Source organism: Primulina huaijiensis, chromosome 18 (genome assembly GCF_012295235.1).
Source record: "Primulina huaijiensis isolate GDHJ02 chromosome 18, ASM1229523v2, whole genome shotgun sequence".
Classification (NCBI taxonomy): Eukaryota; Viridiplantae; Streptophyta; class Magnoliopsida; order Lamiales; family Gesneriaceae; genus Primulina; species Primulina huaijiensis.
In genome coordinates, this window is record NC_133323.1 from 6,739,643 (window position 1) to 6,756,709 (window position 17,067).

The 17,067-nt window shown below is 35.9% G+C and overlaps 2 protein-coding genes across 4 annotated transcripts; one reads left to right on the plus strand and one right to left on the minus strand.

Moving 5' to 3' along the window:
- The first annotated feature begins 578 nt into the window (after nucleotides 1-578).
- LOC140964081 (uncharacterized) lies at nucleotides 579-10,309 on the plus strand. 3 transcript variants are annotated; one of them, XM_073423602.1, is made up of 10 exons: nucleotides 579-1,145; nucleotides 1,651-2,413; nucleotides 3,099-3,723; nucleotides 4,579-4,753; nucleotides 5,336-5,696; nucleotides 6,592-6,702; nucleotides 7,255-7,597; nucleotides 8,484-8,709; nucleotides 8,812-9,033; nucleotides 9,835-10,309. In XM_073423602.1, the coding sequence occupies exons 1-10, from the start codon at nucleotides 631-633 to the stop codon at nucleotides 9,986-9,988; spliced, it is 3,495 nt and encodes a 1,164-aa protein (XP_073279703.1). In that variant the 5' UTR covers nucleotides 579-630; the 3' UTR covers nucleotides 9,989-10,309. The 3 variants fall into 3 exon arrangements, with proteins under 3 accessions (XP_073279703.1, XP_073279705.1, XP_073279704.1); XM_073423604.1 differs by having other exon boundaries at nucleotides 4,606-4,753; XM_073423603.1 differs by having other exon boundaries at nucleotides 580-1,145; nucleotides 1,651-2,398.
- Nucleotides 10,310-11,848: 1,539 nt separating this feature from the next.
- Nucleotides 11,849-14,364, minus strand: LOC140964090 (glutamate decarboxylase-like). Its single transcript, XM_073423615.1, has 6 exons — nucleotides 14,136-14,364; nucleotides 13,849-14,053; nucleotides 13,326-13,526; nucleotides 12,763-13,231; nucleotides 12,538-12,590; nucleotides 11,849-12,405 (listed from the first exon to the last, which is right to left on the minus strand). Exons 1-6 carry the CDS (start codon nucleotides 14,219-14,221, stop codon nucleotides 11,932-11,934), a joined length of 1,488 nt encoding a protein of 495 aa, XP_073279716.1. The 5' UTR covers nucleotides 14,222-14,364; the 3' UTR covers nucleotides 11,849-11,931.
- Nucleotides 14,365-17,067: the final 2,703 nt, after the last annotated feature.

Below are 17,067 nucleotides of genomic sequence, written 5' to 3' on the forward strand. Positions count from 1 at the left end.
TAGTTAATAAAAGGCTATAATTTAACTAAATTGTAAGATAGTAAGATATAAAAAATAGAGTTATTTCTCTTGAGATTTGTCATAATAATAATAATAAATCTTAACTATATTTAAATATTTCATATATCTCATTTAAAGTTGGTAAAAAGTAACAAATAAATATGATAATTTTTATTATTATATACATCATTTCATGTTTGTATTTTTCTTATATTCAACCCTTAAAATACGATATCAACACAAATTTAAGAGTGTAAAATATAATATAAAGACAAACTTGATGATGATGTTTGTAATTTAAAAAGTTTTTAGATTTATTTGTTATTTTTCACAAAATTCACAAAGATAAATATAACATTTAATAATATTAATTTTTTTTATAATTTTGAAAAACCTCGGGATAGATGCAATTATCCCTAAAAAAATATATTGTTGATCACCCTAAAATTTTAAAAAATACAAAAAATATCTTATTTAAGTTATTAATTATTAAAATATAAAAAATTTGTTTTTATTTAATTTAATTGTCCAAAAATCTAATCCAAAATGTATAAATATAGATATAAACAAAAAAAAAAAAAAAAGAAAAATGGTGCGTTCCGTTACTTCTGCGCAATTCAATCACTAAGCATGGAGGAAGGAGAGGAACCCTCCTCCAATGCGACGTCGCTCTTCCCCGCTTTTCTCCCCTCTAAACCGCCCCAAATTCCCTCTGCGGCGGTAGCCGACGCCGACAATACATCCGCCGCCGCCGTTAATTGGTTGCAAAACTCCAGCTTCACTACCGACCTCTCCGTCATAAACGATGCCGTTTCAAAATATGAGCTTCCGTACGATGCACTCGACGATGAAGAACAAGTACCTGAAGAAATTGACGCCAATAAACGGCGGGATCAGTACGAGATGGTGGCTTCCTCGGCTTCTGATGAAGATGCGTCCGAAGGTGAAGGCCGGAAGAAAAGGAGAAAGCAGAAAAGGAGGAGTGAGGCTCGTTCATCTTCATATGATTATCCAGCTGCTCTCTCTTCTTCGAGAAAACCAGGTGTTCAAAAATGGGCTTCTTCTACTACTATGCCTGGCGAGAAAGAGTATTTCTTTGATTCTCGTGGGGATCGCGATAATTTGGCTTTTGGTTCAGTTTACAGGTAAAGTTCATCATTTTTTCTGCTTTTCTAGTGCTTCATGCATTGTAGGAAAGGAATTTTCACTTGACTCTTCGTTTGCCGTTTGTTCTTTTCCGCTTTATTTCATTGTCTACGAAAAGGATGTCTTGATTTCAAAGCTACGATGTCAGTCTCAAATTTGATTAATTATTGATGCAAACCTCTCGAATTGTATGTATTCTGTGTTAATTTGCATTGATTTGAAAAATGTAGTAACTTTTATTGCAAACAAGTAATCCGTCCCTTACGGTAATGGCACTTAGCTCTGGCTTCTGTTTTTTCTGGTCAAGTGGGAAGATCTTAAGTCTGTTAGTGCCCCGCTTTTTTGTTTTCGTTGGTGTTAGTTACTTAAATTATTTACCGCTGCGTCATCTTTTTTACCAGCACCAAATGGATATTCTTGTGTGAAAGGAGGAAAAAATTTTGTTTTAAAGCAATGTATTATTGTGTGCTGATTTTGAAAGTACATTTATTTGATAAAATGCAGAATGGATGTTGCTCATTACAAACTTTATAACTCTAAGGAAGCTTCTGGGAACAGCAATTTTCGACAATATACTAGAGTTGGAGGTATTGATGGGGATGAGGACATTGATTGGTTAGATACAAAGCTTAAATCTGGGGGTCGGTATTGGTCTGCGAAGTATGCTGCCGTCGAACGTCATAAGAACCTGAAACGAGTGAGAATTCTTGTTCCTACCAAGCCTATAGGGAATATGGTTACTGATTTTATTCCCTTATCACCAGATGAAGATTCAGGTAGTGCACCGGTTTTAAATATAACAGTCATTGAAGAGTCTTGGGAAGATGAGGTGCTGCGAAAAACAAAGGAGTTCAATACTATGACAAGGGAACACCCGCAGGATGAGAGTGTTTGGTTAGCATTTGCGGAATTTCAAGATAAGGTTTCTAGAATGCAGCCTCATAAAGGTGCTCGTTTACAGACTCTAGAAAAGAAAATCAGCATTTTGGAGAAGGCGACTGAGTTTAACCCTGATAGTGAAGATTTGTTACTTGCACTTTTGAATGCTTATCAAACTAGAGATAGCTCTGATGTCTTAATTAGGAGATGGCAAAGGATACTAGCGTCCAATTCAGGGAGTTGCAAGCTGTGGAGAGAATTTTTGAGGGTTGTTCAGGGTGAATTCTCCAGATTTAAGGTTTCTGAGATGAGGAAGATTTACACAAGCGCAATCCAAGCCTTAGGTGGTGCTTGTATCAAGCAGCATAGGCAGGTTCTCGCTTTGATGGTTCATATTTTCTTCCCTCTGCTAGAACTTCAACAAAAATTTTATCTTGGCTGCATCGTGTATTTTTCACATTAATTAAGTTTTAGAACTGTTTTGACATCGATTGAAATTGATAGATGTCCACGACTGTCGCCGTGTTTTTTTGAAGATGAGCTTTGCGTTGTTCTGATGAAATTGCTTCTCTTGAAAAAGAAAGACCATTGGTTGATACCTCATTAGGCTTATTTAAATAAAAACCTATCTGCAGACAACAGGAGTGATTATAAGTAACTTGGTTTGCTGTCTCCACTTATTTAGCAGATGTTCTGCGAGGAGAAATTGACTTGCTTTTATATACTGTTATTTTCAGTGGTACACTTGCATTTTATTTATGGGACTGGGTAGGGCAAGTTTGCAGTTGCCAAATTACTGGTTAAACGCATGTTACTGAGATGTGGCAATCAGCATCATCTTACCAAACTCTTGTAGAAAGCCTTGTGGGCTTTAATGCTCTTTGCTTCTTACCATGATTTGTCATTTTCTGTTTTATTCCTCCCTTAAACCTGAATGGTCACATAATTTCTCGCAAAATGGTTGTGTTTTTTGTATTTAGCTACATGGCTCTCTATTTTGGAATCATACATGTCATTCATGACAAACTTCCAAGATGTTGATCCTAAATCCTCACAGTTAGTTCTGAATGCAGGCATTTCCATCTGGCAATGAAACTCATGTTGATCCGTCAATTGTGCAATTGGAACTTGGTTTAGTTGATATATTTCTTAGTCTTTGCCGCCTAGAGTGGCAAGCAGGTTATCAGGAGTTGGCTACTGCTTTATTTCAGGCAGAGATTGAATATACTTTGTTTTCTCCCTCTTTAGTTATTTCTGAACAAAGTAAGCAAAGACTGTTTGAACACTTTTGGAGTAGTAATGGTGCCAGAATAGGGGAAGATGGTGCATTTGGATGGTCAACATGGCTAGAGAAAGAAGAAGAACAGAGGCAGAGACTTATTAGTGAAGAGACCTCAACAACAGCTGAAGAGGGTGGCTGGACAGGTTGGTTTGATCCGATATCACAGAATAAGGAAATTGATGAATTTCCAGTGAGTAATGCTGAGAATGATGTCATTGTTGGGGAGTTTGATGATGAATCTGATGCTAGAGATGTTGAGCAGAAGGATGATATCGAGTTTCTGCTTAAAGAACTTGGGATTGATGCAGCTTCTGAAGCTGATATCAAGGTCAAAGATACAAGAACATGGATTAATTGGTCAAAGGCAGAGTTGGCCAGAGATTTTGATCAGTGGATGCCTCTTCGTTCAAAATCTGGTTTGCCTTCACTCATATTTACTCTGATTAGGTGATTGATTGTGTCGCAAAACGATGATTTGAAATGTGAAATGAAATGTTGCTGAAATTACATTTTTTTAATCTGGAATGGAATGTAATGGTGAATGTGTTTCCCATACCTAGTAGAGAACCTTAACCTTTTCCAATTATATTTCTATCAGGGTGTAATAAAAAGATGGAAACATCGACTCAAATTTTTTGTTATTAAGAAATAATAGCTATAGCTGAACCAATTGAGATGATTTATATTTTATGCATTCTGGCACGGTACCATCTCCAGGTGCATGATAGCTTAAAATTAAGGTGTTTCACTTACTTATTAGAAAAAATGGAAAGAGTTTCGAGAACATTGGGAAATGTTTCAGTTTTGGTCTTAAATTGTATTGCTCAAGAAACTTAGAATCTTAAATTTTTTAAGTTTTAGTACTTTTTCTTGTATTGCCATTCTGTAGCTTGATCATTACCAAAATGATTGGATAAAGATTTGTTCAATTCTAACGCGCTAGAAATGAAAAAACAACTTTGATAAAGAAACCAATAATTTTCAACGCACCTCCTATTTTTCTTTTTCTTTCATGTAAATGGAACTTATTGGCATATTGATGGAGAACTTATTGGCATATTGATGGACACTTTTGGAAATTTCATTGCATGCTCACTATGTCTGATGTTAAGCCTGAGAACTGACTCTGACCGGTTAACATGATAATATCAGCACCTGTCAACTATTCATGCTTCGTTGTATGGGGACATGTTATATTGGTTTTTGTGGTAAATGTTATTGTTTATGCATTATTTTCTCGGCATAATAATATCAGACAATTGGCGAAACAGATCCGAATTCATGTAATGGTGATACAGCTGATGATGAAGACAATGAGCAACTATTCAGGACAATATTATACGAAGATGTGTGTGATTACCTGTTCTCACTAAAATCTGAGGAAGCCCGGGTATCTCTCGTTGCCCAGTTTATAGATTTCTATGAAGGGAGAATAGCTCAATGGTGGTGAGTGTTGTGGTATTTTCAAAGATATGTTCCTTCTATAAAATTTTCTACCATCAATTCGTTGTGGAATTCCTCGACTTCTGTTTGTTTAAATAATTGTTGATGTGCTTAATTGCTGTTATTATTGAGGGAAAAAACTGATTTTATATGGAATTTCCAGTAGAATGTAGACATTTGGTTTTTAACTGTTTGTTGACAGTTGACTTTATCTAGATCCTGTTGCTGCTTGAGCAATTTTTTAGATAAGAAACACAATGACTATTAATATTAATAAATATAAATTGTGCAATTGAAGGATAAAACATTATTCCTATCAGTGTTTCCCAAATATAGATTGACAACCCTATTTGTTTCTTGTGCCCTAAAACCTGCATATACTATACCTCAATTGTTTATACCATAAAATATAGCAATTCCACATTCAAAACACACACACACACACACATGTATATATAATGATAACATAGAACAATTGGCTATGACCTGGTTCATACCATGACTAATAATTTCTCAACTTTTGTCTCTCACTTGGCAACAGAGGGATGTTGCTGTTGCTGTTCTGATGCTGTCTCATGTTTACAGGACTTGTACAAACAGTCCAAGTTGGGTTGAAAAAACCCTCAGTTTGGAGACTCTTCCGTATTCTGTTTCAGAGAACTTGAAAAGAGTGCATGATCTTCTAACAGAAAAAAGAACCAACTCGAGGAGTATCAGTTTGGAACTTCTTATGCACAGCTCCAATGACAAAAATGTGAGGAGTGACACCATGAAATTCCTTCGCAATGCCACGTTGCTTTGTTTAAAAGCTTTTCCTCAGAATTACATGTTTCAAGAAGCTGCTCTCGTAGCTGAAGAGCTATCAAACACAAGTACTAATTCAACCGGCAGTTCTGTAACCCCGTGTCGAGCTCTGGCAAAAACTTTATTGAAAAATAATCGGCAGGTTTGTCCTTTCTCTCCCCATTGACTTTAATATTTGAAACATGCCAATTATATATTTACTAGTGTGTACTATCCTGTAACCAAATTCGAGAAACTAATTACATATTGCGTTTCTTACTTTCTTTTAGATGCTTGTGTATATGCATTATTATATTCTAGGGACATTTGTTATGGAAGAAATTGTGATTTGATGTTTTCTGCTGAGTATTTACCACAAATGTAAGTGCAACTTTGTTTTGTTATATATAAAGGTTTTTTAGCACCGCCTAGATAGCAGCCTATGAAAGGCTTCCAGCATCAAGATGATTCATAGCATAAGTCACATGAGATTATCTTTTAATTAGTTTAACCAGCCTTAAAAATGTCAATAGAATCTTAAACATATTAAGCTAGATTGTTTTTACTGGTAAATTTCTTATTGGTCATATTACTTTGTTGTGCATGATACCCATCAATCGAACCCTAATTTTGTCTCTTATTTTCAGTCTTAATGAACTATATTTCTGCTAAGCAATCACCAATTGAATGATTGACGTGTTAACATTGTTAAACATGTTGGAATATTTGTCTTGGAAGTGTTAGAATGGTATCTGAGACTTGTTGAGTGTGTCGTCGAGGATTTGTTTGTATTCTTGCATAAATGCACGAGGTCTAGGCGACCCACTTGTGTCAACGTGTGTGCGTGCTATTTTCTAGGTGTTTTTTAGTATCAAACAGAAAGATGTCCAAGAATAAGTAATCCTCAATTGATAACTACCTTGTTCTTATCATTTCTTGAAATCCAACTGAGGATTGTCAAGATCAGTTGACGGTTTGGCTGATACTTATTCATTTTTTTTATAATGAATGCTCTTGCTTTGATGCTTTGACTGTCTATTTGTGCTTCATCGTTATAGGATGTATTGCTCTGCGGAGTTTATGCACAAAGAGAAGCACTTTTCGGCAACATTGATCATTCCAGGAAGGTTTTTGACATGGCATTAACATCTGTCGAGGGGCTTCCACAGGTATGAGTATATGTTTACTTTTTACAGCTCTTGATGTCACTTGCTAACACTAGTTCAGTTGAAAGACTGTTGTCAATTTACTGAGTAGCTTTTTCCCTACTAGAAGTGAATAAAGGATTTTTAGCAAATTGTAATTTTTTTAGTTTGATGATTATCTGCCAAATTAGTATTTTCTGCTGGTATTTTCCCTAACCTCAGTGCGCATATCACTGGAAAAAGTTTTGGACCGGAGAGAGAGTATACTAATTTTTGTTGAGTCGTTTTATTTCTTTGTTTTGGTTGAAGTTTTTTCCTTTCTTTTTTGTCCCTTCCTTTTGTTAGTCAACTAGGTGAATTTAGATTATGAAAGGAATGTATTTATTATTCCGATTAATAGCCTTGAATCCTACTAAATCTAGTGCACTGCATCTGGTGATACTGAGATAATATTCTTGCATTGTAAAATCCCTCCCTACATCATAACTGTGCTCTCCTCGTACAGTCCTCTGTCCTTGAAAAAAGTCAGTCCAAATGATGATGACACATTTGTATGTTATTAAATTTGCAAAGCAGGATGCTCGTCTGAAGGCTCCTCTTTTATATTTCTGGTATGCTGAAATGGAGCTATCAAATGATAATACTGAGTCAACATCGCGTGCAACACATATCTTGTCTTGCTTAGGCAGTGGAGCAAGATATGGTCTGTTTAATGGTCAACCATCAGCTTTGCAAAAGCTTAGAGCCCGCCAGGGGTTTAAAGATCAAATAAAAATGCTAGGTTCAGTATGGGCACGTGGTATCATAGATGATCCTTCTGCTGCTGTCATTTGCTCAGCAGCTTTATTTGAAGAGCTGACTTCTGGATGGACTTCTGCTCTGGAAATTTTGGAAAATTCCTTTGCAATGGTGCTTCCAGGTGAATAACCTTTTTCTGTGATTTTTTTTATCCTCGAATTTTTGAGCTCTTTTCTCCGAACTAATGAATTGGGAAGTTTTCCAAATGTCCCAACTAACAAGTTTCAGTTGTCTGAAGAGAAATAGAAGACTGGTTCATTGAATGGCTGCGAACTGCTCAATCTTCCTCGTTCAATTTTGGGAGATTTGTTATTTTGAGAAATAGATGTTATCCCTTGATGAGATTAGATCTATCTCGAAGTCTTTCATAAATAAACAGTTCATATTTCAATCATGTTAAGTTTAAGCCATTGCATTCTGGTGTGGATCCACAAATTTTTTAAACGAGACAATAGTAAATAAGAGCAAATAAAAGATATGCGCAAGTTTCGTTTGGCAGATAGTTTAAAATGACTAACCTAATTTTTTGGCTGGTTCACACAAGTGAAAAGAAATTAAAAACCAAATCCATTACGTATACTTCATGAGGTTTTTTTCCCCTTGAAAAAAATTCTGTGTCCCAGAAGACAATGTGGTCATGGAACTAATAATATCCAACCCTAAACTATGATTTAGGGCAGTGATCATAACCAATATACTTCATCCACCAAAATTGAGTCTATTTAAGCATCTTCTTGCACTAGTTATTGTATTTTAGTCATGTCCATGAATGGATGATTTATGTTAGATTAAAGATGATTTATTATCCATCTGTGTATACTGTATCTACGGTTCTTACTTTTATAGAAGGGGATAATTTTTTTTCTTATTTCACCAAGTAGAAACGTAATATCATACCTTGCTATTGGTTTCACTGTTCAGTCTAATGTTTTCATTTTGTCTGTGTGTATCATAGCAATTATTGGTCGTTTCCTCAACAGAATGACCATGTACTATTTATAATGCAGAGAGAAGACGGCAAAGTCGGCAACCTGAATTTTTGATGAACTATTATGTGAGGATGCTTTGTAGGAATCATGTGGAACTTAATATTTCAAAAGTATGGGAAGTTATCAAGAAAGGGTTGCAGATTTATCCTTTTAATCCACCTCTACACTATGCTTTGGTTGAAATCAGCAATCTTTATACTTCACCCAATAAACTGCGGTGGACTTTGGATGATTACTTTCACAAGTAAAATCTTTTATCCTCTTTCTTATTTGGATTTTTGGTGACATTAATAACGCAAGATGCACAAATTCTTAAATTTTCTTGCACTTTTGCTTGTCGTCACAGAAAACCATCTGTGATCACATGGCTCTATGCATTGTCATTTGAGATGAGTGCAGGGGGCTCCAAGCACAGAATACGTGGACTTTTTGAAAGGGCGCTTGAGGATGGCAAATTGCAGAATTTGGTGATTCTCTGGCGTTGTTATCTGGAATATGAGATGAACATAGCATGCAACTTTGCTGCAGCTAAAAGAGTTTTCTTTCGTGCAATACATGCTTGTCCCTGGTATCATTTCTTTCGCATTAGTCGGTGCATGTACATATATACTGTTGGACATAAAATTTCTGTGCATTAGAGTTATCATCCTTATACTTCGAAAAATACATAATTTTTTGCATGTGCTTCTTCCAGTTCAAAGTAATCTGGATGCATGCGGTTATGTACTGAATCCGTCCTCAAATTCAAGCAAATCTTTTTATCCCCTACTTTTTCATTGTCCTTTCGAGAGTTGTCTTTGGTTCAAAGCTTTGGAGGAAATGAGTTTGGTTTGGGTAGTTCCAAGATCTTTGCACGAATTTTTTGCTGCAAATCTGGGACGTGATCTTAGCAGGAGGGGTAGGGAAATTTTGGTCAGTGATAGTTCGTTGAATTTGATAGTCAATTTGGCTGGAGCGAAGTAAAAGGATTTTTGACAATCTATAGAGCATTTGAAAAGTGTTGGGACAAAATCAAGACTTTGGATTAAGATTATTTAGAGTTTAAGAATTTCTCGATCTCATATTTAGTGAGAGATTCTTGTCCCTTTTTTTAACTATTATTAGCTTTTAATTATTTAATATTATATTGTTTCCTATATAAAAAAAAAATTCATATTTTATTTTATATGGTAACGAGAAAGCCTATTCTTGTGCTAATGATGCTTTTGCTTTACCAAGCAAGAAGTGAATGAAAAATAGAAATGAACAATAGGGCTTGATAGAAAGCATGAAACATATTTGTTTATTTTCGTCATGTTCTCTCCATTCTAATTTTTATATGACATTGACGTTCCAACCTATCTTTCTTTCTTTGTTTTTATCTTTCCAGGTCTAAAAAGTTGTGGCTCGATGGATTCCTCAAACTCGATTCCATACTGACTGTTAAAGAACTCTCCGATCTCCAGGAAGTCATGGGGGACAAGGAACTCAATTTGAGGACAGATATATATGAGATTTTATTGGAAGATGATATGGATGTGTAGCTTTTCAACTGTCTCGCCTATGTTGAGTCGAGCTCCCCACTTTTGAGTCATTGTTGTTCAAGTCAGTTCGATCATAGGCCAATGAATTACTTGTGCCATAAATAGCTGTAAATCAAGATCACTAGTGTTGCTGGAATAGGCCAATTCAATTGAGAAGTCTAAGGAATTGTGCTCTTGTATATTGCCTGTACTGGTGGACACTATAATATTTGTGACAATTTTGTGTTCACTTTTTGCATGTTCGAATATTATGAATTTTTCGAGATTCGATATTCTTCACAGTGATTTTATCATATTATTTGAATGAAGTTGTTTTGAAAAGTAAGCTCTGAAAGCCACCATATAATTGACACTAAAGGGGAGACAACTTGTCATGAGATTGGTTTGTCATTTTTAAATAAAATAGTATAAAGTAGAAGTTATGCGCGCGTAGATGTCAATTTCATAGAATAAAAATTAAAATTTTTTACTCATATTTGAAATTATTGCTTCTAATTTTTTTTTTACTAAACATGCAGTGTTACTTAAATCAAATGAGATTTAAAAAAAAAAAAAAAGCTTTTAACAAATTAAAGGTTCAAAAAATATCATTCTCAAGTAAAAAAAGAGTGTTTGTTTCTTTTACCTTTTTATGTTCTCCATTTCGTTTTTATTGTTTGTTTAGATTTGTAACTATGTAATTAATCGATGTGGAAAGACAATCTAATAATGTTTCGTAAGATGATCATTCAAAAATCCAACCCAAGGCAAAGCACAACATACTTGTTAGAATGTCATCAATAGAGTGAAGTCAAGAACTTTGAGCCACATCTTCCATTGTTGTCGTCAGACCCAAGGCAAAGTAAAACATACTTGTAAGAATGTCATCGATAGAGTGAAGTCAATAACTTTGAGCCACATCTTCCGTTGTTGTCAAAGGGCAGATAATTCAACCTGTCGAGAGCAAGGTCGATAAGCCACGAAAGTGTTATCATTTGAGAAGGAACCAGGATTAAAGCATGTAATTCCTGTGTAATTGAATGCCTTTTGCTCACTTGTATCTCCCAGTACTATCTGTTCAACAAAACAAAAAGAGTCTTTTAACAGATAGACCAATTTACATTTTCAAGTTATATTTATGATCAACAAAAGCTTGTTACTGTATGTGGAGTTGGGTAGAGGCGAAGACAGTGATCGAAATTCCAAATGATCGGCTGTACGCAGAGGACAGAGATTACTTTGGAATCAAAACAACGGAACACTACTGGATTCATCCAAGATAAGCACCACATACATGTGAAATAATTTCTTGATTGAGTCATATCGAAATTTCTTGATTGTATAACCTCGCATCTTGAATTTCCTCTCCAGTTTGTTTCGTATCACGCCGTTCATTTTGTTCCAAATCAAAGAATGGTGGGATTTGTGCTCTGTTGGAGTTCTGATTCTGAGTATGGAGTTGGCGGGAAATGGAGGAAGGGGTTTTATCTTGAGTTGATTCAATGGGCTGAGATAATTGTCTTTTCAACACAAATTTGGTTATTTGGACTTGAAAGTTAGATTTTGTTTTGTTCTTTTTGTTGGGGAAGATATGTCAGCGTTTTTCAATGTCACATCAAACAAGCAACGACTCTGCAGCTCACAAATCCAAGAATCGCAGGTAAGGCCTTGTGTTTGATGGTGTAAACCCTCATATCATGAAGTTCCTCTCTACCTTGTTCCTCATCATGCCGCCAGTTTTCTCTCTTCCGAAATAGAGAATTGGAAGATTTGATTCTATCGGGGTAGAGAGAATCGACATGATGTTGTCTATCTAAAATATAAGCAAGATAAACTATCCACACAAATAAATTTGTACTCGAAAAATAGTCTTTCATATACAAGGNTATAATGGAAAAGCACACGTTAAACTATACACTCCAAATATAGAGAATTCATTCATATATAATGCGTATGAGCATAATTTAACAGACACCACTAGTTTTCTTGTTTGCAATCCTCTTCCAGTGGCTGCAGATTTCTCTCTGAGTCTCCACAATGTTCTTTTTCATCGGTGGCCCATTCGCTTTGTCGACCGTGACATGGGCAGTTTTAACGGAAGCGCGAGGCGGAAGCTCATCCAACTCCTTGGTCACTTTTTCAAAGTCGGAGACAAGTCTCTGTGCCAAGCTGTGGCTGAAGTCCTCTCGAACTACCACTCGAAGGACAGCAACGTGCTCAGCATCAGCAGGCATGGTGTAAGCGGGAACTATCCACCCGAATTTTCTAAGGGCCTCGGCTATATGGAAAACTGTGAACTTGCTGCTGTCCTTGAGAGAAAATGCAACCAAGGGCACACCAATGTCTTTCGAGATGATCTCGAAAAGCCCTGTCTTGACGAGTCCTTCTTTAAGCAACCTTGAGTTTTCCATGCAATTTTGCATGATGTTTTTATAGCCCTTTAATACAAAAACATCAGCAGAAAATGAGATAACATCGATAGCTGTGACACCATGTTATTTTCGTTCCCAAAATTAAGAGCTACAGTAACTAAAAGCATTCACACTTTCTTGAGCAGTTACAGGAATTACCTCAAATCCAAGTCTTATGAACTGATAATACTGAGCAATGATCTGGGAAGATCCTGAAAAATTAAATGATGTAGGTAAATACCACATCTTTTTTTTTTTTTGAAGATGACATGAATTCTATCTACTTTTATCAGTTATGTGCATTGTTTAGTCAAGTGTCAAACGAGAACACTATCTTTGTAAACAACAACCCCACAAGAGCGAAGATATATAGATGGGGATTACCTTTCGAGAAATTTAAGGTGAATGTAGGTTGGTCCGACCCTAGGTAGTTGATATGGAAGACAAGCTCCTCCGGCAAGTCCTCCTTACTCCTCCACACTACCCACCCGATACCGGCGTAAACGAGCCCATACTTGTGACCACTGACATTGATACTCTTCACCAGAGGCAAACGAAAATCCCATTCAAGTTCAGGGTAAAGAAACGGAGCTATAAATCCTCCACTAGCTGCATCAACATGAATTGGGGTGTCCCATCCAGTTTCCTTGTTCTTTTCTGTCAGAAGTTCATTGAGGAGCTTCACATCCTCAAATTCCCCTGTCAGAGTAGAACCAAGAATGGCAGAAACGCAAATAGTATTCTCATCCACCATTTCCACTGCTTTAGCAGGATCCATTACATAGTAACCTTCCCTTAGCTTCACCTCTTTTAGTTCTACCTCAAAGTACCTAGCAAATTTCTCCCAACAAACCTAAGTAACATAAATTGCATCAGAATCTTAGGTGACAGGAAAATCGACAGATGCTCGACAATGGCTAAAAGAAAGAAGAAACTGCTAAACAAACCTGCACATTAGCCCCGGTGACAATATTTGGCTTATCGAAAGGCTTGCCCTCTGCCTTTCTCTTTGCTTGCCATTTCCTTTTAAAAGCAAGGCCCGCAAGCATTATAGCTTCCGATGATCCGACCGTGCCCACACCAATCGCTGTTTCATTCTCACCAACAGGTGCGTGGAAGAGATGGGCTATCATATTGACACACCGATTCTGCCATATCCACAATTAAATTATTCACCAACTAAAAAGCCACAAATAGTTTCTTCAGAATGTTGCAGATAATCTGGACTCAAATATATTTTACCTCTTTTTCTCAAAAGAAAATATAATTCAATACTTTCTACTACCACAATCAAATTAAACAAAACCCAGAATTCTAAAACAAGATGGTATCGAATCCAATCCTCACGAAACCAGAACAATTACAGCCCACATAAAACAGGTTCTTTCCGTGAAATTAGCAAGCATAATGCGCAACGAATGGAATTAATGATGGATACTCAAAAAAGACTAAACAAAAAAAGAGAGAGACCTGAAGCTCGGTCGTAACAGGGTACTCATCCATGTCGACATAATTCTTGTTGATGGAACCCATGATCAGCTTGTCGCACTCCTCCTCCATCCACGTGGTCACGAAGGAGGCCAAGTTCAGGCGAGGGTTCCCGTCGAGCATCAACTCGTCCTTCACTATCTGATACGCCGCATCCTTCGGCATCGAATCCTCCGGCATCTTGAACCTGTAAAAACCACGAACCCTTTACTCAGAAACCATCCAATAACAGGCAGAAACGAATGTTACCCCCGATAAACCACCCGTACCTTGGGAGAGAACTGCGGACATATCTCGAAGCAAAGGTGGAGTGCAGGTGCTCATCCGAGCCCGATATCGTCGTTGTCACCACCATTTTTCCCCAGAAATTCCTCCAAAGACGACGATTTTGGGAGCGATTATCGTATCTTTAAAAGAAAATATTCGAGAAAGACGAAGATGGAGATGATTGATTCGAAGTATGGAGAAAATATGTGTGCTGTACTGCTGTGTGTGTGCATGTATACGTACAAATTCGCGGATTCTACATTCCTGTGTGGAAGTTGTAAGGTGACACGTAGTGCGGGGTAATTGGTCGCAACTGTCCTCTTGTAAGTGGGCCTACTCGGTGGAGTGGCCCATTTCAAATATTTTAAGGACCCATTCACTAACGGGCCTAACGTGTCGATTAGATCCCGTACTCCAAGCCAAGCCACGTCTTGTTCCACTTTTTTGAATTATAATTTTTTGAATTATAATAATTATTAATTAATTATTATCTCTTTTACTTATAGTTTATTATTACTAGTTGTTATGCACACGCGATGCGTGTGTGTACAATCTTTTTTATTATTATCGATGGATTAAAGTGAAATTTGATAAATTATGGAAGGACTAAATTGATATTTGAATTGTTGAAATAAAAATAAAAGTGTGTGTTGAAATTAAAACAAAAACAAAAAAAAAAGTGTAATATTAATATCATATAAGGGTAAAATTGGAAAAAAAAAAGTTGATGTCCCTCTCTTTATCGATTATATTTGAAATAGCATAATTTCCTATGGAGGGCTTTGTAAAGGCCTAATAATCCGTATTTGAAAATTTGCGGAAAAATTAAAAATTTTCTTTTAAACTAAATAAAATATCCAGTTCATAAAATAAACTGTTGAATAACATGTCATGTTTAAAAATAGCAGCGGAAGAAATTAATGTTGTAAAAATAACTGTAAAAATTTTATCCAACGGTAGATAAAAATGTTTGAGCGATAACAACAATAAATAATAAATGCTGAACAATCAAATAATAATAAATGCTGAAAATGAGGTCCTCGGGTCCCACTACTGCCGACTCGAGCTGGCTCACTGATCCCCGCCCTCGGTCCCGACATCATCAGTACCTACAACAATCAAGTCTAGTGAGCCTAAAGACTCAGCATGCATATATCGTAAATAACAAGTAAATAAATAATAAAATCGCATGCAAGTGAAAATTTCCTGTACTGAGGTGTAACGTAAAATATCATTTCATTGGTAATTATAGTACGTGCATAACTGAAATGAAAATATCATAGTGAAAATGTTTGCTCCTTGGAGCCCTGTAATGAAATAACTTGTAATAATTTTCTGGTGAGATTATGGTCTACGCAAGTGGTCCCTGAACTGAACTGAACTGAACTGACCGGTAACTGGCGACCGGGCCGGTAACTGGCGACCGGACTTAATAATGTATGTCTGATCAGACTACTGCCACAGTATACTGGGTGAAACAACTGAACTGACCGGTAACTGGCGACCGGGCCGGTAACTGGCGACCGGACTTAATCATGATAGTAAAGTGACCACAAGCAATATCGCATAAATCTCAAAATGAATATTTGCACGTAATATAATTAACTAACATAATTAAATATGAACAATTTCGATCTTCTTGCAATAAAATCATGTACTTGCGATATTTAAAAATACCTATATGGCTTGATTGAAGAGTGAAAGAAGATATAAACATGCCTTGGTTTGTTTTGACAGAAAACAAACGAAATAACGACGCGGCGCGGCGGAGACGGAGTGCTCTTCACGTTCTTACTTTTCTCTCTTAATTCCTTTAAACCAAGCATGCACCATAATTATTATAATGGCATAAAAATCGTAAATGTGATGCATGAACATTTAAAAATATCATGATTTGTGCTCAGGGAGTTGCCAGGTCCAAAATCTCGCCCCGGGTGCAAAATGACCATTTTGCCCCTGGAATCCAAAAATTATCGTTTCACTCCTAGACGTAAAATTTCACGTTTTCGACATTTTCTTAATTCCATTGACTCTAACATGTCCCAAATAATTATTGAAGCCTACATGAATTTTCCCATATTTTTATTTGGCTTAAATCGATGACTTTTAAATTAATCCTTAAATATAACATAATAATGCGCTTTAATCCCGAATTAAATCAAACCTTAACATAAAATTCCCAAATTAAAAACTTAGGCTTCTAATAATTATTTAAGCTTAAATATAATTTTTCATAATTTTATTAAGCTTAATTCTAGGCGTTTCTATTAATTCTTTAATTAACGTTTCGTGTGGCAATTAAATCTCGGATAAATCCAAAACTTATTATTTTGATCCGAAACTTACCAAACTCCTTAAAACATCTCAAAACATATTTAAAAGTATTTCTTAGACCAAATCTCGACCCCATTTCAAAACTTAACTGATTCGTTTTAAAACTTGTACCGGAGTCTCGGTTTTAACCCGAATCGACTCAAAACTTAACCAAACACACTTCCGAAAAATATTTCGTGTTTGAAAGATTTTGAAAATATTAGCCGAACCCTTAAAAAAGTCCTCCGATTTGATAAAATTTGCGTACCGTAACAATTAAAAATCATGCGGGTAAAAATACCCAAAAATTCCCAATTCTTGAAAAATATCTTTAAAACATCTTATAATAATTAATAAAAATTAATCATGTAATAAAATAATTTTCGTGAAAATTCTCCGGTCTCCAATCCTCGTTCGGGCATGAAGTGCACCTAGAAACCTTAATGCATGAACTTATAAAATAACATGAAATAAATTTTAACATGCATGAATTATGCATCAATGCATAAAAATAATTAAACACAATTTACTGAAATAAACATGTATTTAATGCTTTAAAAATTAATTAAAATGCCAAGGAAATTCAATAACTTGCATGCATGCCAACTTTTTAAATTATAT

Bases quoted from the DNA above. Each gene is read 5' to 3' on its own strand.
- LOC140964081 (XM_073423602.1), top strand. From the start codon at position 631: ATGGAGGAAGGAGAGGAACCCTCCTCCAATGCGACGTCGCTCTTCCCC. The intron at 5,697-6,591 runs GTTTGTCCTTTC...TCATCGTTATAG, and splicing joins TATTGAAAAATAATCGGCAG to GATGTATTGCTCTGCGGAGT. The intron at 8,710-8,811 runs GTAAAATCTTTT...TTGTCGTCACAG, and splicing joins TTGGATGATTACTTTCACAA to AAAACCATCTGTGATCACAT.
- LOC140964090 (XM_073423615.1), bottom strand. From the start codon at position 14,221: ATGGTGGTGACAACGACGATATCGGGCTCGGATGAGCACCTGCACTCC. The intron at 14,054-14,135 runs GTACGGGTGGTT...TGGTTTTTACAG, and splicing joins GTCCGCAGTTCTCTCCCAAG to GTTCAAGATGCCGGAGGATT. The intron at 12,591-12,762 runs GTAATCCCCATC...TTAATTTTTCAG, and splicing joins CACCTTAAATTTCTCGAAAG to GATCTTCCCAGATCATTGCT.